This window comes from Zalophus californianus, chromosome 11 (assembly GCF_009762305.2).
Source record: "Zalophus californianus isolate mZalCal1 chromosome 11, mZalCal1.pri.v2, whole genome shotgun sequence".
Classification (NCBI taxonomy): Eukaryota; Metazoa; Chordata; class Mammalia; order Carnivora; family Otariidae; genus Zalophus; species Zalophus californianus.
The window spans coordinates 113,175,268-113,194,825 of NC_045605.1; the positions used below are offsets into that span (position 1 = coordinate 113,175,268).

General features: G+C 61.2%; 4 protein-coding genes across 13 annotated transcripts in view; 3 read left to right on the forward strand and 1 right to left on the reverse strand.

Moving 5' to 3' along the window:
* The first annotated feature begins 3,964 nt into the window (after positions 1 to 3,964).
* On the forward strand, positions 3,965 to 5,020 carry SCT (secretin). The gene is made up of 4 exons (XM_027580981.1): positions 3,965 to 4,152; positions 4,293 to 4,394; positions 4,492 to 4,584; positions 4,767 to 5,020. The coding sequence occupies exons 1-4, from the start codon at positions 4,076 to 4,078 to the stop codon at positions 4,888 to 4,890; spliced, it is 396 nt and encodes a 131-aa protein (XP_027436782.1). The 5' UTR covers positions 3,965 to 4,075; the 3' UTR covers positions 4,891 to 5,020.
* A 1,343-nt stretch (positions 5,021 to 6,363) lies between these two features.
* Positions 6,364 to 12,895, forward strand: CDHR5 (cadherin related family member 5). Of its 4 annotated transcripts, none has more exons than XM_027577801.1 (15): positions 6,364 to 6,488; positions 6,578 to 6,753; positions 7,085 to 7,135; positions 8,521 to 8,613; positions 8,716 to 8,817; positions 8,929 to 9,039; positions 9,128 to 9,298; positions 9,891 to 9,981; positions 10,147 to 10,241; positions 10,342 to 10,542; positions 10,625 to 10,738; positions 10,816 to 10,903; positions 11,016 to 11,342; positions 11,906 to 12,111; positions 12,365 to 12,895. In XM_027577801.1, exons 1-15 carry the CDS (start codon positions 6,434 to 6,436, stop codon positions 12,800 to 12,802), a joined length of 2,319 nt encoding a protein of 772 aa, XP_027433602.1. In that variant the 5' UTR covers positions 6,364 to 6,433; the 3' UTR covers positions 12,803 to 12,895. The 4 variants fall into 4 exon arrangements, with proteins under 4 accessions (XP_027433602.1, XP_027433603.1, XP_027433606.1 ...); XM_027577802.1 differs by having other exon boundaries at positions 11,253 to 11,342; XM_027577805.1 differs by having other exon boundaries at positions 12,070 to 12,111; positions 12,365 to 12,522.
* A 1,538-nt stretch (positions 12,896 to 14,433) lies between these two features.
* On the forward strand, positions 14,434 to 17,671 carry IRF7 (interferon regulatory factor 7). 3 transcript variants are annotated; one of them, XM_027580469.1, is made up of 10 exons: positions 14,442 to 14,632; positions 14,895 to 15,206; positions 15,290 to 15,452; positions 15,538 to 15,748; positions 16,037 to 16,086; positions 16,181 to 16,352; positions 16,535 to 16,612; positions 16,685 to 17,191; positions 17,279 to 17,397; positions 17,473 to 17,671. In XM_027580469.1, the coding sequence occupies exons 2-10, from the start codon at positions 15,187 to 15,189 to the stop codon at positions 17,626 to 17,628; spliced, it is 1,476 nt and encodes a 491-aa protein (XP_027436270.1). In that variant the 5' UTR covers positions 14,442 to 14,632; positions 14,895 to 15,186; the 3' UTR covers positions 17,629 to 17,671. The 3 variants fall into 3 exon arrangements, with proteins under 3 accessions (XP_027436269.1, XP_027436271.1, XP_027436270.1); XM_027580468.1 differs by having other exon boundaries at positions 14,434 to 14,632; positions 16,535 to 17,191; XM_027580470.1 differs by lacking the exons at positions 16,037 to 16,086; positions 16,181 to 16,352 and having other exon boundaries at positions 14,441 to 14,632.
* Positions 17,672 to 18,190: 519 nt separating this feature from the next.
* PHRF1 (PHD and ring finger domains 1) overlaps positions 18,191 to 19,558 on the reverse strand; it is a 30,101-nt gene continuing 28,733 nt past the window's right edge. For 4 of the 5 annotated variants that reach the window (XM_027580465.1, XM_027580462.1, XM_027580466.1 and 1 more), the window contains 3 exons: positions 19,259 to 19,519; positions 19,051 to 19,179; positions 18,191 to 18,575 (listed from right to left, as the gene is read on the reverse strand). In XM_027580465.1, the coding sequence (XP_027436266.1) occupies positions 18,432 to 18,575; positions 19,051 to 19,179; positions 19,259 to 19,519 (534 nt within the window). In that variant the 3' untranslated portion in view covers positions 18,191 to 18,431. The remainder of the gene's footprint in view (positions 18,576 to 19,050; positions 19,180 to 19,258; positions 19,520 to 19,558) is intronic. The other variant, XM_027580463.1, reaches the window with a different exon arrangement.

Below are 19,558 nucleotides of genomic sequence, written 5' to 3' on the forward strand. Positions count from 1 at the left end.
TCATGATCCCAGGGTCCTGGGATCGAGTCCCACATCAGGCTCCCTGCTCAGCAGGAGATCTGCTTCTCCCTCTCCCACTCCCCCTGCTTGTGTTCCTGCTCAAATAAATAAATAAAATCTTAAAAAAATAAAAATAAAATCTTTAAAAAAAATCATCTCAACAGATGCAGAAAAAGCATTTGATGAAATCCAATACCTTTCTATGACAAAAAGACTCAATAAGCTGTGACTAGAAAGAAACTTAAAAAAAAAAGATAGAAACTTCCTCAACATGATAAAGGACATCTATCAAAAACCCACAGCAAACATTACACTCAATAGTGAGAGACTGAAAGCTTTTCTCCCAAGATCAAGAAAAAGACCAGGATACCCACTTCTGCTGCTTCTCTTCATCATGTGCTGGAAGTTCTAGCTAGAACAACTAGGCAAGAAAAAGAAATAAAATGTATCCAAAATTGGAAAGGAAAAAGTAAACTATTTCTATTTGCAGATGACATGATCTAATGCATAGAAAATCCAACAAAACAAAACCCTATTACAGCTAATAAATAAATTCAGCAAAGTTGCAGGATATGAGATCATCAAATAAAACTCAGTTATATTTCTATATACTAGTAATGAACAATCCAAAGATGAAATTAAGAAAATAATTCATTTTGTAACAGCATCAAAAAGAACAAAATACTTAGAGGGCAACCTTCTAGGGTCTCCTCCCTCTTCCAGAAACTTGTACTACCACTCAATAAATTTTACTATCACTCAATAAACTTTTTTTGCTGCCCACCAGAAAAAAAGGGGGGGAATAAAATACTTAGAAATAAATTTCAGCAGGGTGCCTGGGTGGCACAGTTGGTTGAGAGTCCGACTCCGGCTTTCGAGTCAGGTCATGATCTCAGGGTTGTGAGATTGAGCCCCATGTTGGGCTCCACGCTCAGCTCAGAGTCTGCTTGGGATTCTTTCTCCCTCTGCCTCTGCCCCTCCCACTTGTGCTCTCTCTTTCTCAAATAAATAAATCTTAAAAAAAAAAGAAGAAGGTAAAAGATGTGTACACCGAAAACTATAAAACGTTGCTGGGGGAGGGCACCTGGGTGGCTCAGTTGTTAAGTGTCTGCCTTCGGCTCAGGTCATGGTCCCGATCCCATGGATCGAGCCCCGCATCGCAACGGGCTCCCTGCTCCACGGGAAGCCTGCTTCTCCCTCTCCCACTCCCCCTGCTTGTGTACCGTCTCTCACTGTGTCTCTCTCTGTCAAATCAATGAATAAAATCTTAAAAAAAAAAAACATTGCTGGGGGAGATTAAAGAAGACAATATTCATGGCTTGGAAGACTTCATATTGTTAAGATGGTCTTTCTCACCAAACTGATCTATAGATTTGATATGCTCCCTATCAAAACCCCATTGGCTTCTTCTTCTTCTTTTTTTTTTAGATTTTTTAAAAAGATTTTATTTATTTATTCATAAGAGAGAGTGCGCGCGTGCGCGCGCGCGCGCGCGCGCGCGCGCGCGAGAGAGAGAGAGAGAGAGAGAGAGAGAGAGAGAGAGAGAGAGAGAGAGAAGCAGAGGGAGAAGCAGGCTTCCTGTGGAGCAGGGAGCCCAATGTGGGACTCGATCCCAGCCGAAGGCAGATGCTTAACCATCTGAGCCACCCAGGTGCCCTTCTTTCTTTTTTTAAAGAAATGGAAAAGCCACTTGGCACCTGGGTGGCTCAGTCATTAAGCATCTGCCTTCGGCTCCGGTCGTGATCCCAGGGTACTGGAATCGAGCCCCGCATCAGGCTCTCTGCTTGGCGGGAAGCCTGCTTCTCCCTCCCCCACTCCCCCTGCTTGTGCTCCCTCTCTCGCTGTCTCTCTCTCTGTCAAATAAATAAATAAAATCTTAAAAAAAAAAAGAGGGATGCCTGGGTGGCTCAGATGGTTAGGCGTCTGCCTTTGGCTCAGGTCATTGTCCCAGGGTCCTGGGGTCGAGTCCCACATCAGGCTCCCTGCTCGGCGGGAAGCCTGCTTCTCCCTCTGCCGGCCACTCTCCCTGCTTATACTCTCCCCCTCTCTCTCTCTGGCAAATAAATAAATAAAATCTTAAAAAAAAAAAAAAAGAAATGGAAAAGCCAATCCTAAATTCATATGGAAGTGTATGTAAGGAACCACAGTTAACTAAAATGATCTTGAAAAAGAAAAACAAGTTGTAGGACTCACAGCTCCTGATTTCAAAACTTACTACAAAGCTACAGGAATCAAAACAGTATGGTACTGGCATAAGGTTAGACATAAATCAGTGGAATAGAGTTTAGAATTAAGACATCGACCCGTACATTTAAAATCAATGGATTTTTTTTTAAAGATTTTATTTATTTGACAGAGAGAGACACAGCGAGAGAGGGAACACAAGCAGGGGGAGTGGGGGGGGGGGAGAAGCAGGCTTCCTGAGGAGCAGGGAGCCCGATGTGGGGCTCGATCCCAGGACCTGGGATCATGACTTGAGCTGAGGGCAGACGCCTAACGACTGAGCCACCAGGCGCCCCAAAATCAATTGATTTTCAACAAGGGTGTCAAGAGTATTCAATGAGAGAAGAGTTTCTTCCACACAGTGTTGGGACAACTCGGTATCCACACGCAAAACAATGAAATCGAACCTTGCCTCACACTACATACAAAAACTAACTCAAAATGGATCAAAAACCTAAATATATGATCTAAAACTGAAGAAATCTTAGAAGAAAATATAGGAGCAAATCTTCATGACCTTGAATTTGGCAATGTTTTCTTAAACACCAAAAGCACAAACAAAACAAGTGATAATTGGATTTCATAAAATTAAAATCTTTTGTGCATCAAAGGACACTACCAAGAGAGTGAAAAGAAAACTCACAGAATGGGAGGGGATATTTACAAATCACATATCTGATAAGCGTCAATTATTCAGGGGCGCCTGGGTGGCTCAGTCCGTTAAGCCCAGAGGGACCCCAGCGCCTCAGAGGTGGGCTCGGGAGGGGAGAGGCGCGAGGGTGGAGGCCAGGACGCTGGGGGAGGCCACCCCAAGCCTCAGACTCCTTGGTGGAGGCGGGCTGCAGGCAGAGCTGGATCTCAGCCTCCGGACGCCCTTCTTTTGAACTTCCCGAGGCTTGGAGAGGTCTGAGCCTGCATGTGGGCTTGGGATGGACAGGAGGTGGAGATGCAGACCGACCGGAGGGAAAAAGGCGGGCAGCCACGTTACTCCTGCTTAATCAATACGGGATTAAGTCAGAAACTAGTACTAATGAAATCCTTAAACAGTAATTACGAATCTAGTAAATGAAGTTATAAACTAGTAGTTCTTGTGTTAAACTTTACATTCATTTTTAAAAAGATTTTATTTTTTTAAGTTTATATTACTTCATTCGTTTAAGTAATCTTTACACCCAATGTGGGGTTCGAACTCACGACCCCAAGATCAAGAATCGAATGCCCTACCGGCTGAGCCAGCCAGGTGCCCCAAACTTTACATTCATTTAAAAATAATTCGTAGACTTTTCTTAAAGAGCAGTTTTAGGTTTACAGAAAAACTGAGCGGCAAATACAGACAAGAGGCACACAGGCCCAGCCTCCCTTATTTCCCACCGCTCGCCCAGCGTCTCCGAGGCTCTGGGTCGCTTCCCCCTCGCCCAGCCTCCGCCCTCCGCCCTCGCGCATCTCCCCTCCCGAGCCCGCCTCGGCGCCTAGAGCGGAAAGGGCCCTGCGGATGGTTTCGCCCAGCCCGGCCCCCGCCGCGCCTCCGAAGAGCCTGCGGGCAAGGCTCGGAGGCTTTGCACATGCTGTTCCGGTCGCAGGCTCTCCCGGAGGTCCCTCCGCACCCCGGGGGGCCCCCTCCCCGACCCCCGCCGGCCCGTGCGTCCGTGCCCCGGGCGCAGGGCTCCCCTCCCTCCCCAGCCAGCCAAGGGGCGCCGACGCGGCGGTGGGGGCGGGCGGCCAGCCGGGGCGACAGCTGGGTGGGCGGCTCTGACCTTCCGCTTCGATCGATGCCGCGCTCCCGGGCGCTATAAAGGGGCCGCGCCGGGCTCGGGCGGCGGCAGCGGCGCTCAGCTCCCCCGGCGCGCCCACCATGGCCATCCCGCCCCTGCTGCTGCTGCTGCTGCCGCTGCTGCTCCGGGGGTCGGCCGCGCCCCCCGCACCCCCCAGGTGAGCCCGCGGCCCCTCGGGACCCACGCCCGCGCCTCGGACGCCCACCCCCCGCCCCCGCCCCCTGGCCCATCAATGCGTGCGCCCGCCCCGCGCCTGGCCCTGAAACGGCCCACGGCCCCGCCATCCCCCACCCCCAGGGCCCCGCGGCACTCGGATGGGACGTTCACCAGCGAGCTCAGCCGCCTGCGGGACAGCGCGCGGCTGCAGCGGCTGCTCCAGGGCCTGGTGGGGAAGCGCAGGTGAGGGGCTGCGGGCGCTAGCCCTGGGAGGCGGGGAACGGCGGCGGGGGGGCGCCCCCCACCGCCAGGACTAATTCTGACTTGGGGCGGGGGGCAGCGAGCAGGATACGGAGAACAGCACGAGCCGGACCACGCCGGCGGAGGGCCGCCTCTGCCTGCACTGGCCCGGCATGTCCACCCTGCAAGCCTGGTGAGCACCACCGCCGTCCCCGCCCACGAGCTCTGTTCCCGCGGGGCGCCCTGGGTCTGTGGCAGGAACCGGTCGCGGCAGCGGGCCAGGGGTGTGGGAAAGTGAAACAGCGCCGGTGACCAGAGGAGGCCATTTCCCCCGTGGGCAGCAGTCTCCAGCCCCTAACCTGGCTGTCTCCACAGGATGCCACTGAGGAACCCCCTGGATCAGGCCTGGTCTCCCCAGCTGCCTCCTGGATCCGGGTCTGGGGCCACGTTTTCAGAGCCAGCCGTCCCTGCTGCAGAGGTGACACAGAAGACATCCTGAGGAAGAAGGAACCTCCCCGCCACCCCAAGGGGAGCAGAGTGGAGCCTGGGCAGGGGAGGGGGTGGGGGAGAGGAGGAGGGGTTGCACTTGTCACCAATAAAGGAGGAATTCAGACACCAGCCGCGTGAGCTCACTCTGCGCCATCTCCCAGGGCAGGGCTGTCAAGAATGCAGGGGGACCCTGACCACAGCTACTAACAATGGCCACACCCAGCTGCCCTTTAAACCTGGGAAGCCAGTGGGGCGCCTCACCTCCCTTATCGCTCCTGTCCCGCTGACCGAGCTCCCCAGAGACCCATCTGCATCCCTGTCATCGGCTCAGCAAACACTCAGGGGCTCTGGGTGGGCGGGTGGGGGGCACGGGACGTCAGCCCTAGAGGCCATGTGTCAGCGTGTGGAGCAGGTGGGGAGGGAGTTGGAGGGCAAGAAGGCTCGGGCAGGAAGCGGTGACGGGCTCGCTGTCTCCCGGGGGCCCAGGCGTCTGCTCCAGAGAGGACTTTTGCAAGCTAGTTGGGGCTCCTCCCCAGGCTCTGTGGTCTCACATGGCTTGACCCGTCTGAGCCTGTGCAGTGGGGACGGTGATGGCACCCCAGGAGGAGCTGGGGCCTCTGGAAGCCATGGAGGCACCACCCGCACGGGGGGGGGGGGGGGGACGAGGCCAGGAGCCTGGGGGGTGTGCAGCCACCAGGCGAAGGCCTAGAGAGCGGAAGGGCCACAGCCCCCACCCTCACAACAGACCCTCCCTGCTGTCCCCATCCAGCTGGGGGGGGGGGGCTTGGGGGTAGGGCAGTCGGGGGCCTGGGCCGAGGAGCCTTGCCAGGAACCCCTTTGTCAAACATCAGAACCCATGGGGACCTGGGTTCCCCCCCAGGAGTTCCCAGCACCCAACCCCATCTCTGTGGCCCTGCCCACCCCACCCCCTCGGAGGAAACGGGCTTGTTTCCAGGACAGGCAGGGGTGACCCTAGGACACAGCCTTTTCCTTCCAGACCTAGACGGTTGGTGTAGGGAGAGGAGGTGGACCTGGAGGGCACACCTGGAGGGCACACCTGGGGCCTGAACCTTGCTCCAAGATGATTCTGGCAGAAGAGGCCAGCAGAGGGGCAGCCGGGGCTGGGAGGGAGGGGTGGGTACAGCCAACACAGAAGCCAGGGCTGAGCCCCTGCCCCAGTCCCTACCACCCCCTAGCCCCTAACCCCCTGCCCCAGCTTCTGCCCACCCAACCACGCCCCCCAGCCACCTCCCCAGGCCCACTCAGGTGCCCTGAGCGCCTTCTGTGTCATGCCTCGGTGTCTGAGAGCTGAGCCCCGTTGGCCCCCGCATGTGGCCCAGCTCTGGTGGGAAACTACCGGATCTCCCCCTCCCGGCAGCAGGCTAGGCCTGGCCAGGCGGCCGGCGGGAACCCCCTTGGTGGAGGCCGGTGGCTTGTAAAGGATCATAATGTGGGGCGGTGCCTGGCAGGGGCGAAGGTCGCCCAGGCTGAGACGCCACCACCAGCGCCACCACCAGCTGCTCAGAGGGTCCGCCTGGCTGACGGCCGCCGAGATGGGGGCTTGGGCCCTGCTGCTGCCACTGCTCATGGCCACGGCCCAGGCCCAGGGTACCTATGGGGCAGGGGCAGTTTGGCTGGGCCCCAGGCAGGCAGGCAGGTGCCAGGAGGGCACTGACCCTTCCTCTCCAACTTTCCAGTCTGCTCTGTGAACAACACCATCTTCGAAGTCCAGGAGAACACGAATCAGAGCGGGCCCCTGGCTGACATCTACGTCCCCGCGGGCCAGCAGGTGACCCTCGGACAGTCGTCCACTCCCTACGCGTTCCGGATCCAGGGGACTCAGCTGTTTCTCAACGTGACTCCTGACTATGAGGTGCAGATGGCAGGCCTGAGCGGGGCATCCCCATGGGGGCCGCTGGGTGGCTCACCCTCCATAGGACCTGTGCGTCCACCCACACCCCTCCCCGGACAAGGGCATTCCAGGGGTCTGAGGCTTCTGTGCCCCCCCCAGACAACGAATGACCCCTCTTGGGCCCCAAGGCGGGTAGGGCCGTTGGGGGATGGAGCTGCCTGGGCCCCCAATGCCCTCTGGACTTAGCACGGATGCTGGGGACCCTCTCTGCCTGTCTCCTCACTTGTGACATGGGGCCAGCATGCTGTGGTCAACTGGGCAGGTGATCCCCGACACCTGTCTGCCCCCTCAGGAGAACACGATGCTGCAGGCGCACCTGGAGTGCAGAAGTGGTGACACCGTGGTGAGTACCCCCAAATTCCCCGGCCCCCTTGTGGCCTCCCTCAACCTGTGACATCAACACACTCCAGGCTCGGACCTCTGCACTCTGCTCAGCCTGGTCCGGGGCCACTCCCTGGTGACCTCACCCTGTGGTATGTTGGCGTCCACACTTCCTCCAGCCCAGACTCTGCCCGAGATGCAGACCCCAGCAGAGACCCCCCCAACACGGAAGGCACCTCACCCTGCCAGTTCCCTCCCCCCATTCTCTCCCCGACGTCTCTCTGTCGACAAGCAAGTCTGTGGACTCTGCCTCAAGCTGGACTCCAAACCAACCAGAGCCTTGGCCACCAGCATCTCCTTTCTGGAAGCTCCCAACTGGAAACTGGTCTGCTTGCTCCTCTCTTGGCCTTGGCCAGTCCGCTCTCAGTGTGGCAGAACGCTCTGATCAAGCACGTGGACACCTCTGGCTGCTTTCTCACTCAGAGTCGAGGCCAAATGGATCGTGTGGTGGGCAAGGCTGGGTGCATGGACCCCGACCCCACTCCGGCCGGCCTTGAGCCCTCTCCCCAGATGTGCACCTGCCTCCCTCTCTCCCGGTCTCGTGTCTTCACTCCAAGATCATCTTCTCAGAGAAGCACTGGCTGCTCTGTTCTAAGCTGCAAGCCCAGCCCCGACGCACCTGCCATCTAGGCAGGAGCCACTAACCATGGTCTCCCGGGCTCGGAGCCCCTGGGTGCCCCCACCCAGACACCGCAGCACACCACCCACAGATACCTCAGGATGAGTCTCTAAAAGATAAGAACCCTTCTTAAACATAAACATAATATTTTTGCCGCGTCAGCATCACATGACACCTGATGTCCGCCCTTTCCCACAGTCACAGAGACCCCAGCAAAGCCCACCTATTGAGACTGGACGCTACTTAGGCGCCCGCCTCCCCCCTCCCTCCCTCCCCCCTCTCCGCCTCCCCCCTCCCTTCTTCTTTTCTTCCTTCTTTCCTTTCTAGTTTGGTTGTTTATTTAAGTCATCTCTACCCCCAATATGGGGCTTGAACTCACAACCCGAAATCAAGAGTCACTCTCTCCTCCCACTGAGGCAGCCAGGCTCCCCACTTAAGGCTCTTTCAATCTATGGGTTCTCCTTTCTTCCTTTTCTTTGAGAATTATTTCTGAAGCAGTCCAAGTGTTTTGCCACTGTTCTCACTTGGGATTTTGCCGGCGCCCCCACCCCGCCCAGTACCTGTGCTCCTTTCCTCCAGGGCACTGGCCACCGAGTGTGCTGCAGGGTTGCTGTCTGGTCTGTGTGTAGTCCCTGCAGAGCAGGGGCCCTGAGCAGACGGCTTTGTCTTGTGCGCTGCACCCCAGGCCATCAGAGCACACCGCTGCTGACTCCACCCTGTCCCCACAGGTGACCCAGCTGAGAGTGCTGGTGTTCGTGCTGGACATCAATGACAACGCGCCCCAGTTCCCCTTTGAAAATAAGGTGAAGAATATATCTGAGGTGAGTGAGAGGAGCCTGGGGTGAGGGGCCAGCGGCTTGGCCTCAGGGATCCGTCCATGGGGGTCAAGGGTGTAGCCAGAACACTCCCCCTGCATCCCCCAGGACACTAAAGTGAATACCATTGTCATCCCTGAGACGGAACTGGAGGCCCAGGATCTCGACAAGGATGACATCTTGTTCTATACCCTCCAGGAGGTGACCCCGGTCAGTGTTGGCCCCCCCACCCCTACACCAACTCCAAACCCCGCCTTTGAGCACCCCCCTCTCTGTGTCCTCCCAGGGTCCCAGGCTGAGTCCTGCCCTCTGCCTCCCCAGGGCGCCAGTAACTTCTTCTCCTTGGTGGGTACCAACCTCCCTGCCCTGCGGCTGGACCAGCCACTGGACTTCTACTCGTGGCAGAAAATGACCTTCCAGCTGCTGGTGCGGGTGAGCAGGCCCGGATGCTCAGGTCCCCGCCCGAGCTGCCCCAGCCCCGGGCCCCCAGGCCTGATCCAGCCGGGCTCTGCTGTTGCAGGACACACAGGAGGAGAATGCAGAGCCCAGCCACACGGCCGCGGCCACCTTGGACCTGCATGTGTGGCCTGCTGACCTTCGCCCCCCCTGGTTCTTGCCCTGTGGCTATTCAGACCCTTACGTCTGCATCAACGCTGAGTACCACGGGGCTGTCCCCCTGGGGCACAAACTGGTACTGGGGGCAGAGAGGGGCAGGATGGGCATCGGGGTGGGACCTGGGGGCCATGGGGCCAAATTTGGTTGCGATTTTCATGTGAACGTTCCTCCGAAAGCCAATCCCACCCAACCTCGTGGTGGTGAGCGGTGAGCAAACCCTGTGAACATAGAGGGAGGTGCACAGGTGCGGCGGTCCTGGGGCAGAGCCAGGCAGCGCCCGGGAACCCAGTGAAGTGGGCTGGGAGGGTGGCGGCGTGGAGGGGCCACGGCGCTGCTCCAGGGGCAGCTGCGTCTCTGGCCAGCTGACGTCCCTGCTCCGGCCTGAGAGGCCCAGGGAGGCACCGGAGGACAGCGGGGCGTGGGCACGGGCTCCAGGGCCTCCCGCCCTACGGACAGGCCCGAGTCCGACTCCCCGTGACCTCTCCCTGCCCCGTGTGTGCTAGCTCTTGAAACTCCTGTCATTCAGATCAATCAGGAGATGGCTTTGAGCAAATTGACTCAGTATCGCAAGGAGTGTGGTGGGCAGTTTCCCCTTGAGGGGAGCCGGAGGGTGCGCTGGGGCCGTCACAGCAGCCCCACGCCGTCTCCTCCTGTCCTTGCCCCTGCAGCCAGCCCCCCTCGTCCTACGCCCCGGGCCCGTCCACGCCGTGGATGGGGATCAGGGCATCAGCCAGCGCATCCTCTACAGCATTATGCAGGGTAAGTGCAGGCCAGACCCCTGCTTCTCTCCCCATCCTGCGCCCCATCCCCACCTTGGGCTGAGGACACCCCAGGGCACTTGCCATATGGGCACAGCCAGCTGGGACCTTAGCCCTCAGGCCCCTGGAGGGGGCGAGAGGCCAAGCCTTCCCACCAACCTCGCAGGACAAGATGGCACGTTTGCCATCGATGCTGACTCGGGCAACCTCACCATGACCAGAAGTGTCCCCAGCCCAAAGACCTTCACTCTGCTGGTCAAGGTGGGTGCCCTGGCCAGGCCTCCATGGCGTTCCTGAGCCTCAGGCTGCAGGACTTGTCCTTCAAGGACCCGCTGGTCGCTGAGGCCTCCCCTACCCCCAGGGTGAGCAGGCAGACCGTGCCCGCTACTCGGTGACCCGGGTCACGATCGAGGCCCGAAATGCCATTGGGAGCCTGCCCTACTTCCCCAAGAGCCGGTACTATGGCCAGGTGGCGCGCGGCTCTGGAGCAGGTGTGGAGGTCAAAGACGCAACCGCCCCCTCCCTGCCTCTGAGGATCTGGGCCCAGGACCCTGACTTTCCGGTAGGCACCAGCCCGGCTGCGGGGGGGTTGGGGGGGGGTCACGGGGGCAGCCTGGACCCAGGACTCACTGGGCAGTGTCCAGGACATCAACTCTGCCATCACATATCGCATCACCAATAACACCAACTTCCGGATGGATGGCGAGACCATGCTGACCACTGTCCTGCTGGCCAATGAGACAGTCTTCTATGCAGAGGTAAGGGCAGGGGGGCATCTCCAAGGGGCAGGGGTTAAGGCGGGGCCTGCAAGGGACAAGCCCCCTTTCTGCTCCAGGTTGAGGCCAATAACACAGTGACCACAGGCACAGCAACCACCGTGGTGGAAATACAGGTGCTGGAGTGGGAGGAGCCCTCCCCCACAGGTGAGTCTCAGCGGGACCCACCCCAGGCGACTGCTCAGCCCAGGTGGTGGCTTCCCTGAGGCAGGCATGCTGGCGGCAGAGGCAAGCCCGAATCCTATCCCTGGCCCCCCAGGTCCCTCAGGCCCCCCAGAGACCCCCACATCGCCAGAGGCTGGAGGAACAACCAGGCCCTCAAGCAGCACCACTTTGGAAGCCCCCAGACCCCCAGGGCCCTCTCAGGGACCCTCGATGACCAGCTCTGGTGGGGGCACTGGTCCACATCCCCCCTCAAGCACAACTTTGAGGTCACTTGCCTCATCTACACCCGGGGGGCCCCCCAGTGTGGGAACCAGCACCTTCCTCCCATCAGCCTCACCTAGCGGGGGCTCAACACAGACGCTGAAGCCAGGAACCTCTCAGCCGATGCCCCCTGGGCCCAGCAGGACCCCACAGACCTCAGGTAGCACCTCCCATTTGCCCCAGAGTCACCCTTACATTCTCTGACTCATACTCCGGGTGGTCCTGGGATTCACGGTCGGGCAGGGCCCACCCTAGGGTGGCCCAGCCTGACCACACTGACCATGAAATCCCAGGGGGGGTTCTGCTCTGGTCTGGACAGAGACAGGTTCTGAGGGCCCCAACAAGGTAACCTGGGGAAGGTGTATGGAGGATGGGGCAGAAGCCAGATTTGGGGTCCAGGGGGCCCTACAATTCTAGGCTGTTCTCTCCACGGGCCCCAGCACTGCCTTCATGGCCCTTCCTATGGTGCTGGACCCCCGCCTTCCACTGGGAGCTGGTGGGCACTGACCCCCATCTCCCCTCCCTTCCTTCAGCAGCCTCCCCAAGGGCCCCTGGGAACACACAGCTCCTCAGCTGGGGGGGGGGAGTGGTGACATTCCCCAGAACCTCAGCTCTGGGAGGATGCCAGGCCTGGCTTGTTGCCAGGGCGTCCAGAGCCTGGAGCGGGTCGGCAGGGGAAGAGCTTGGGGTGCTAACGGTGAGTGGGTGGTGTGTTGCTGGCAGAGCCACCCCAGACTGGAGGAGGCAGCACTCCGGGGCACGGCGAGCCAAGCACCAGCCGAGCTGAGGACCGGCGCTTCTCTGTGGTGGACATGGCAGCCCTGGGCGGGGTGCTGGGCGCGCTGCTTCTTCTGGCTCTGACTGCCCTCCTTACCCTCCTCCACAAGCACTACGGCCAGTCGCTCAAGTGTTGCTCCGGAAAAGCTCCGGTGAGGCCCTGGGGGGTCGGGGGGCCAGGACCAGAGAGCGACAGATGGAGAGGGAGAGGCGGCGGGGGGCAGAGGTGAGGAAAGACGGGGTGTAGACATCACAGTCCACAAAATGGGGAGGAGGCCGAAAGAGGCAGAGAGAAAGGAAGGACTAGCCTGGATCCCTGTCTCTGGGGAAGGCACCAGGGGTGGGGGTCCCAGCCCAGGCTTGGGGTCCTGGTTGATGCCCTGGCTGTCCCTGTCCCCTCCCCAGGATCGCCAGCCCCTCAGCTTTGACAACCAGGCCTTTGTTGACACCCAAGAGGACAACTGGGCGCCAGCTCCCCGCTCCTCACCCGGCCCCACCCGGGCTGTGGCCCCGGAGCCCCCGGAGCCCCCGGAGCCCCCGCCCCCAGAGCCCCCCAGCGCCGCGGCCGCGCGCCCTGCCTCAGAGTCCCCCGAGGTGGCCCGCGATGGAGGCGGCCCAGCGGCTGTGAGGTCCATCCTGACCAAGGAACGGCGTCCCGAGGGCGGCTACAAGGCCGTGTGGTTCGGGGAGGACATTGGGGCTGAGGCCGACGTGGTGGTCCTCAACACGCCCGCCTCGGAAGCGGCCCGCGCCGCCGACTCCGGCAGCGAGGTCAGCAGCGACGAGGACGCGGACGCGGAGCCTGACGACGACGCGCCGGGCGCCGGCTCCACCTACGTCTAGCTCGGCTCCCCGCCTCCCCCGCGGGCCGGACCTGAGGTCGGCCGGGGCCGCTCGCCCCCACGCCACCGCGCACAATAAAGCGACAATTTCCAAGCTCGGCTGCGCGCGAGTCTCCCCGGAGCTGCCGGCCGTGGGAGGGGACGGCGCGGCCCGTCCGCGCCACACTCCCCCGCCCCTCTCCGGCCCCGGGTCCTCCGCGGCCGCGCCGGGTGCGCGCTGGGACCTCCCCCTGCCCCTGCCTGGAGCGCAGCGCCGTTTCCCGTAAACCACCTGCTGCGCCCGCCGGCGGCGGGGCTTCCCAAGCCGGGGCCAGCTGGCGGCGCAAGTTCCTCTCCCGGCCTAACCACTGCCGCAGGAGGGGGGCACCCTTCACTGCGGATCCCCCACCTCCCCACCCGACAGGAAGATTCTTGGCCTGGGGGGAACTGAGCAGCCACCTCAGTAACACTCATTTTGGAAAGCAAGTTCAGGGTGACAGTGCGCCTGTGAGGTCCCGTGGGGGCAGGAAACACCCGGTGCTCGGTGCGAAGGGGCACCCGGCCCTGGCGCCTCTACTGTGACCTGTGGCTTGGTGCAGGGGCTCCCCGGGTGAGGGGAGCTGGGACCAGTGGCTGCGGGCCATGGGCCAGGGTGGCAGGTGGGCCCGGCTGTGAGGGGAACTAGAGCCCCCTCTGCTGGCTTCGTCGGGGCAGGACCGCAGGCAGGACTTCCTGACCCCTACCACACTGTCCCTTCAGAGTCATCGGTGTTTTTCCTAATGAAAAAGCACCACGAATTCCTTTCCAAATGTCTTATTCTCAAGAGTATATGAGTATTCTTGTCTGAACAATTCTCATTAAGATTCCAAAGGCAGGGCACCTGGGTGGCTCAGTTGGTTGGGCGACTGCCTTCGGCTCAGGTCATGATCCTGGAGTCCCGGGATCGAGTCCCACATCGGGCTCCCTGCTCAGCGGGGAGTCTGCTTCTCCCTCTGACCCTCCCCCCTCTCATGCTCTCTCTCTCTCTCTCTCTCTCTCAAATAAATGAATAAAATCTTAAAAAAAAAAAAAGATTCCAAAGGCAGCGGGGTGGGGGCGCCTGGTTGGCTCAGTCGGTTACCCGGTGCACTCTCGATTTCTGCTCAGGTCATGATCTCTGGGTCCCGGCATCCAGCTGGGGTAGGGCTCTGCACTCAGCGGGGAGTCCGCTTGGAGACCCTAACCCTCTGCCCCTCCCTTCCCCTCCCGTGCCCGCAAGCTCTCTAAATAAAATGAAAATCTTAAAAAAAAAAAAAAATCCCAAGGGGGGGCTAGGTGGCTTAGTCTGTCGAGCACCCCACTCTTGATCTCAGCTCCGATCTTGATGGCAAAGACCCAACGGTTGGGCTCCACTCTGGGCGTGGAGCCCACTTAAAAAAAAAAAAATCCAAACGGTAGGGCCACTTGCCCAACGCCCTCCTCCATGATTCACTTTCCTGGAAAAAAGAAGAGCCGGGTTTTGTGTGAGGTCTTCAGCTTACCCCATCTGCCTCCCCCACCCCCGTTAGTTGCCAGACGCCCCCTGCCCAGTCCCTGCATGTGCGGAGGGTGCTCCTTGAGGGAGAGGAGTGACTGGATCCCGCAGGACCGGCCACTCCTGCCGCTCCTGCACGACCCCCACCCGCACCCAGGAACCTGCGCGGGGGGCCTGGGGAACTCGTCCCTCCCCCCAACACACACCAGAACACGCCGCCAGAGCACGTGACTTCCTCGGCTGCACATGCAGCCCCGCCCCCGGCCCGTCCCCATAAAAGCGCTTGTTGCCAGCCTCTCGGGGAGATGAACCTTACCGCCCCGGCGGCGCGGCACGCAGGTACTCGGACCCCTGGCCCGCGTGGAGCGCGAGGGCCGTGCAGCGCAGGGCGGGGGTGGGGAGGGCCCGGTCCCGGGAGTCGGGGCAGGATTGGGAAGTGGGGGTCGTACGTTGACCGGCCGCAGGCCGCAGGTCGCGAGCAGCGGAGCCCTCACTTCCCGGCTTAGGGCTTAGGTTTCGCTTTCCCGGCGCGCGCGGTTTCGCTTTCCCGGCGCCCCGGGCACGCCCCAAGCCAGCGGCCGTTCTGGTGGTGTCTCCGCAGGGCCCTGCCAGCGCCCTCCCGCCCGGGTCTGGGTGCAGGCTCAACACCTGTGACTTCACGTGTGTGCGCCCCCACATTTGTGGTCATATCAGCGCCACCGCTGCCCAGAACCCCACACCTCGGCGACGTCGTGGCCATCAGCCCCCAACCACGTCTGTGGTCCCGACACCTCTAACAGCTGGGCCACGCCATCTAAGCTTCCCGCCTGTGCTCACACCTGCCTGCTGGCCGTGACCACCCCTCCCCGCGGAGGGCCTGCCTGCCTCTCCACGCCAGTCCTTTGCAGGGAGCGATGGCCGTGGCTCCTGACAGGTGAGCGCCCATCCCACCCTGCGGCGCGCGGGCACACCGCCTGGCCGCCCGCACCCTGACCCGGCCGGTCGCCCCGCCCGCAGGGGGCCCCCGCGCCTGCTGTTCGGAGACTGGCTTCTGGGGGAGGTCAGCAGCGGCCGCTATGAAGGCCTGCGGTGGCTGGACGCGGCCCGCACACGCTTCCGCGTGCCCTGGAAGCACTTCGCGCGGAAGGACCTGGGAGAGGCTGACTCGCGCATCTTCAAGGTGGGACCCCAGCCCAACTGGGTGGGAGGGCCGGCCCAGGCCCTGGCCCGCATCCCCAAGCTCCAACTTCTATCCCTCTCCCCAGGCCTGGGCTGTGGCCCGCGGCAGGTGGCCGCCCGACGGCGGCGGTGGAGGTGACCAGTTAGCCCTCGAGGGCGCACTCCGTGCCAGCTGGAAAACCAACTTCCGCTGTGCGCTGCGCAGTACGCAGCGCTTTGTGATGCTGCGAGACAACTCGGGGGACCCCACTGACCCACATAAAGTGTATGGGCTCAGCTCCAAGATGGGGTGGAGAGGTGAGGAGCCCCAGGGGAGGGCAGCCGTCTAGGGGGCAGGACGTCCAGGGCAGAGACCCGGTGCTGCCAGACACTGGAGACAGCCTCTGGGGCAGATTTGTGCTTTCAGAAACTGGCCTCCAGGAGGCTGGTGCCAGGTTGCTGGGGAGGGCAGGGAAAGCTGATTTGGCCTGCTGGGATGAATGGCAGGGGACCCCAGCTCCGAGGGCCTACCCAGGGGCACATACCCAAGCGTGCCACTCCAGCGTCTCATCCCACACTCCCCTGATCCCAATTCTCTCTTGGAAGGTGCGGGCACTCCCCAGGGCGAGACCCTGGAAGATACCCTGCCCTTGATGGTAAGACTGTTCTGCCCTCCTTGTTCCCAGGTTGGGGCTGCCACTTCTCATGGGGCTGGGGAGCTGCTTACACCGGCCCTCTCTTCCCCTGCAGGGCGGGCTCCCTAGGCTCGGGCTGAGCCCTGAGCCCTGTGCCCCGAGCCACCTTTCTGGCCCAACTGGCAATGCTGAGGACCTCTTGCTCCAGGCTCTAGAGCAGAGCTGCCTGGAGGACCATCTGCTGGAAGCAGTGTGGGGGGTGGACCCAGTACCCCTAGAGGCTCCTGGTGAGAGTCTGTGTTGGGTGGGGGTGCTCGGCCTTTCAGGGTTCCATGCCAGAGGTCAGGAGCAGTTGGATGGCAGAGTCCCTGTGGAGAGGGAGAGGGTGGGGGGTGGGGGTGGGCGTGAGGAGGGAGCCAGCCACAGCTGGGCCGGTACAGCTGTTCACAGCCATCATTCTCCTCCTCAGGCCCGGAGCTCCCCGACATGGAGCCGTCCCTGCCAGGGGCAGTCGAGACAGTCCCCAGGCACCAGGCCCAAGTGACAGGTGAGGAGCCAGGGGTGTGTGGAGGAGGGAGGGGCTGGGGGACCAGGTGCCAGCTCAAGCCTTCCTCCCCAGATGCAGGCCCAGCCCCAGCCCTGGAGCCCTGGCAGCCCCCCCAAGAGGTGGAGCCTTGTACCCCAGGGGCCGGTGAGCAGGTGCTGGTCAGGCCCAGCTGCTTACAGCCCGGATCACAGGCAGAGCCCAGCCTGAGGGCCCTGGATGTGACCATCATGTACAAGGGCCGCACAGTGCTGCAGGAGGTGGTGTGGCATCCAAGCTTCGTGTTCCTGTACGGGCCCCCGAGCCCAGCTGCCACGGCGCCCCAGCATGTGGCCTTCCCGAGCCCGGCCGAGCTCCCTGACCAGAAGCAGCTGCACTACACAGAGAAGCTGTTGCAACACGTGGCCCCTGGCCTGCAGCTGGAGTTGCGGGGGCATGGGCTGTGGGCCCGGCGCCTGGGCAAGTGCAAGGTCTACTGGGAGGTGGGCGGGCCTCTGGGCTCTGCCAGTCCCTCCACAACCCCCCGCCTGCTGCAGAGGAACCAGGACACCCCCATCTTCGACTTCGGCACCTTCTTCCGAGGTCAGTGATGCACCTGACCTGGGGCCGTGCCATCCCTGCCCCCTTCTGTCCTGCCAGGGCCCCATTCACCAAAGTCCTATCCTGCAGAAATGATGGAGTTCCGGGCACGCCGGCGTCGGGGCTCCCCACACTACACCATCTACCTGGGCTTTGGGCAGGACCTGTCAGCTGGGAGGCCCAAGGAGAAGAGCCTGGTCCTGGTGAAGGTGAGGCCTGCGGTCCTGGGGGCAAGGCCTCATGCAGCCCCTTTGTGGCCTGACAACACCCTCCCCTCCCCACAGCTGGAGCCACGGCTGTGCCGGGCACACCTGGAGTGCGTGCAGCGAGAAGGGGTGTCCTCCCTGGACAGCAGCAGCCTCGGCCTCTGCCTGTCCAGCTCCAACAGCCTCTATGAGGACCTTGAGCACTTCCTCATGGAGGTGGAGCAGCCGGCCTGAAGGCCAGACCCCTCTCCAAGCCAATAAAAAGGACTCAAGAATCCTGCTGGCGTCCTGACCAGTGATGGGCTCAGGGTCGGGGCTGGAGCTCAGAAGGGGCACCACAGACTTCCCGGGAGCCCACGAGACCTACAGGCCCAGGAAGGGAGGTGACCACCCCTGCCCCCACCCGCTCTCCTCTGCCTTCACAATGAAGAAACAGGCCACACACTTTAGAGCCAACAAACTCTACTCAAAGCATACAAAACGCTCTGGGAACAGCAGACGTTTGCTTCTGGCAGCTGTGCTGGGGAGGGGGCGCACCACGAATGGCTGACTCTGTGCCGTGCGCAGGGCCCCTGCCTTCCAGATCCACCAACACTGCGCTCTGCCTCGTGGGAGGCAGCAAACATGAGCATTATTTACAGAGCGTAACGAGAGAAAACTGGGGCATGGCCTTCCCTTATTCCCATAGAAAAGAAAATCGGGCCATCTGTGAGAAGGGACAAGGAGCTCCTTCCACCCCGCCCAGGCCCCTCCTGATCACCAAAGGCTTTGCCTTTCAAGTACTGAGTCAATCGAGAAGTTTCTAAAGATAATCCATTTTTGATAAATTAGAACACAATGGAAACAGTGTGTATCTATAATATACATATAAAAAAGTCCAGTTTTAAACTGTGAGGACAGGTGCACAGACCACATGTGATCACGGGAACCCTGAATACAGGAGTGCTGGCTGGGTGTCTTCGGAGACTTCCGCTGCTGCCACTCCCAACAGAATCTCTCAGGGACGGGGGCTAGCGCCGCCGGCTCCGTGCCCAGCCTCAGCTCTCGGTGCCCTGGGTGGGCGCCTCTTCACCGGCCTCCGGCCTCCGGTGCCGGCGCATGTGTCTGTACTTGTCCACATAGGCCTTGACCAGGTTGCCCACCTTCACGGGGTTGATCTCCCCGCTCTTGCTGTGGCATATCTGGGGGCGCGGGAGAGGGGCACAAATGACCCAGACGCCTCCCCAGGGATCACAGGGACTGAGCCCGCGGGGTCCCCATCACAGGGCACAGAGCAGGACAACGCCCAGCCCCGGCGGGGTCCGCCTCGCACAGCTGCTGAGGGCCCGTCTCCCAGCCGGAGACGTGTGGCCGGCGTGCCACACATTTGGCCCTGATGCCCTGGGCTCTTGCTTTCCCACCTGCAAGTGCGGTGTGTTATGTACCTTCTGTTACTCCCCTGAACAGGTGACAGGGACGCAGTCATGTCCCCTCACAAACACCAACGCTTACTTAGCCCGGGCGTCTACGAGCCACTGTGACAGGAGGACAGAAGTGGCCTCCGGCTGCAGCCAGGACATGACCACGCTGCCCCAGCCCTCGCTGCACAGCCCTAGGCCGGTACCCCGAGATTCTGGGTCAGCAGGAGGTGGCACGGACCCACCCGCCCGCACCTACCTTCTGCACGGCCTTGCGAAGGATGTCTTTGTACTCCTCCTTGGTCACCTCCCTCTTCTGATAAAAGGGCTTGATGGCCAGCTTCACCTCCTCCACCGCCCGCTCCTGCATGTGCAGCTTCTTCATGTACTGGGAGCAAGCACATGTGTGACCGCCCTGCCTGGGGGCCTCACTGCCCGCCCCCACCGGAGGGAGGGCCCAGACTCACCTCCTCATTCTTGGCCTTCTCTGCGGCAGGCCTGGGAGCCGCCGACCTCTCCTCGGAGTTGCTGGTGCCAGTGGCATAGCCAGCTGGCTCGGAGGCTGTGGTCAGGGCCGTGGGCACTGGGGCTGGGCTCTGTGCGACCCCGCAGCTCGCCACGGGAAGGCTCCCCTGCAGGATAAACTGGACCGTGGGCTGGCTGGCTGGTGTGTACGGCGGGAGGCTCACGGGCAGAGCTGGGGCAGGGGGTAGGTTGGGGGTATAAACCTGGACAGAAATGCAGACGGCTCAGGGCAGCGCTCCCCA

Bases quoted from the DNA above. Each gene is read 5' to 3' on its own strand.
- SCT (XM_027580981.1), top strand. From the start codon at position 4,076: ATGGCCATCCCGCCCCTGCTGCTGCTGCTGCTGCCGCTGCTGCTCCGG. The intron at 4,395-4,491 runs GTGAGGGGCTGC...GGCGGGGGGCAG, and splicing joins GGCCTGGTGGGGAAGCGCAG to CGAGCAGGATACGGAGAACA. The intron at 4,585-4,766 runs GTGAGCACCACC...CTGTCTCCACAG, and splicing joins ATGTCCACCCTGCAAGCCTG to GATGCCACTGAGGAACCCCC.
- CDHR5 (XM_027577801.1), top strand. From the start codon at position 6,434: ATGGGGGCTTGGGCCCTGCTGCTGCCACTGCTCATGGCCACGGCCCAG. The intron at 9,040-9,127 runs GTGAGCAGGCCC...CTGCTGTTGCAG, and splicing joins CCTTCCAGCTGCTGGTGCGG to GACACACAGGAGGAGAATGC. The intron at 10,242-10,341 runs GTGGGTGCCCTG...CCCTACCCCCAG, and splicing joins CCTTCACTCTGCTGGTCAAG to GGTGAGCAGGCAGACCGTGC.
- IRF7 (XM_027580468.1), top strand. From the start codon at position 15,187: ATGGCCGTGGCTCCTGACAG. The intron at 15,453-15,537 runs GTGGGACCCCAG...CCCTCTCCCCAG, and splicing joins CTGACTCGCGCATCTTCAAG to GCCTGGGCTGTGGCCCGCGG. The intron at 17,192-17,278 runs GTCAGTGATGCA...CCTATCCTGCAG, and splicing joins CTTCGGCACCTTCTTCCGAG to AAATGATGGAGTTCCGGGCA.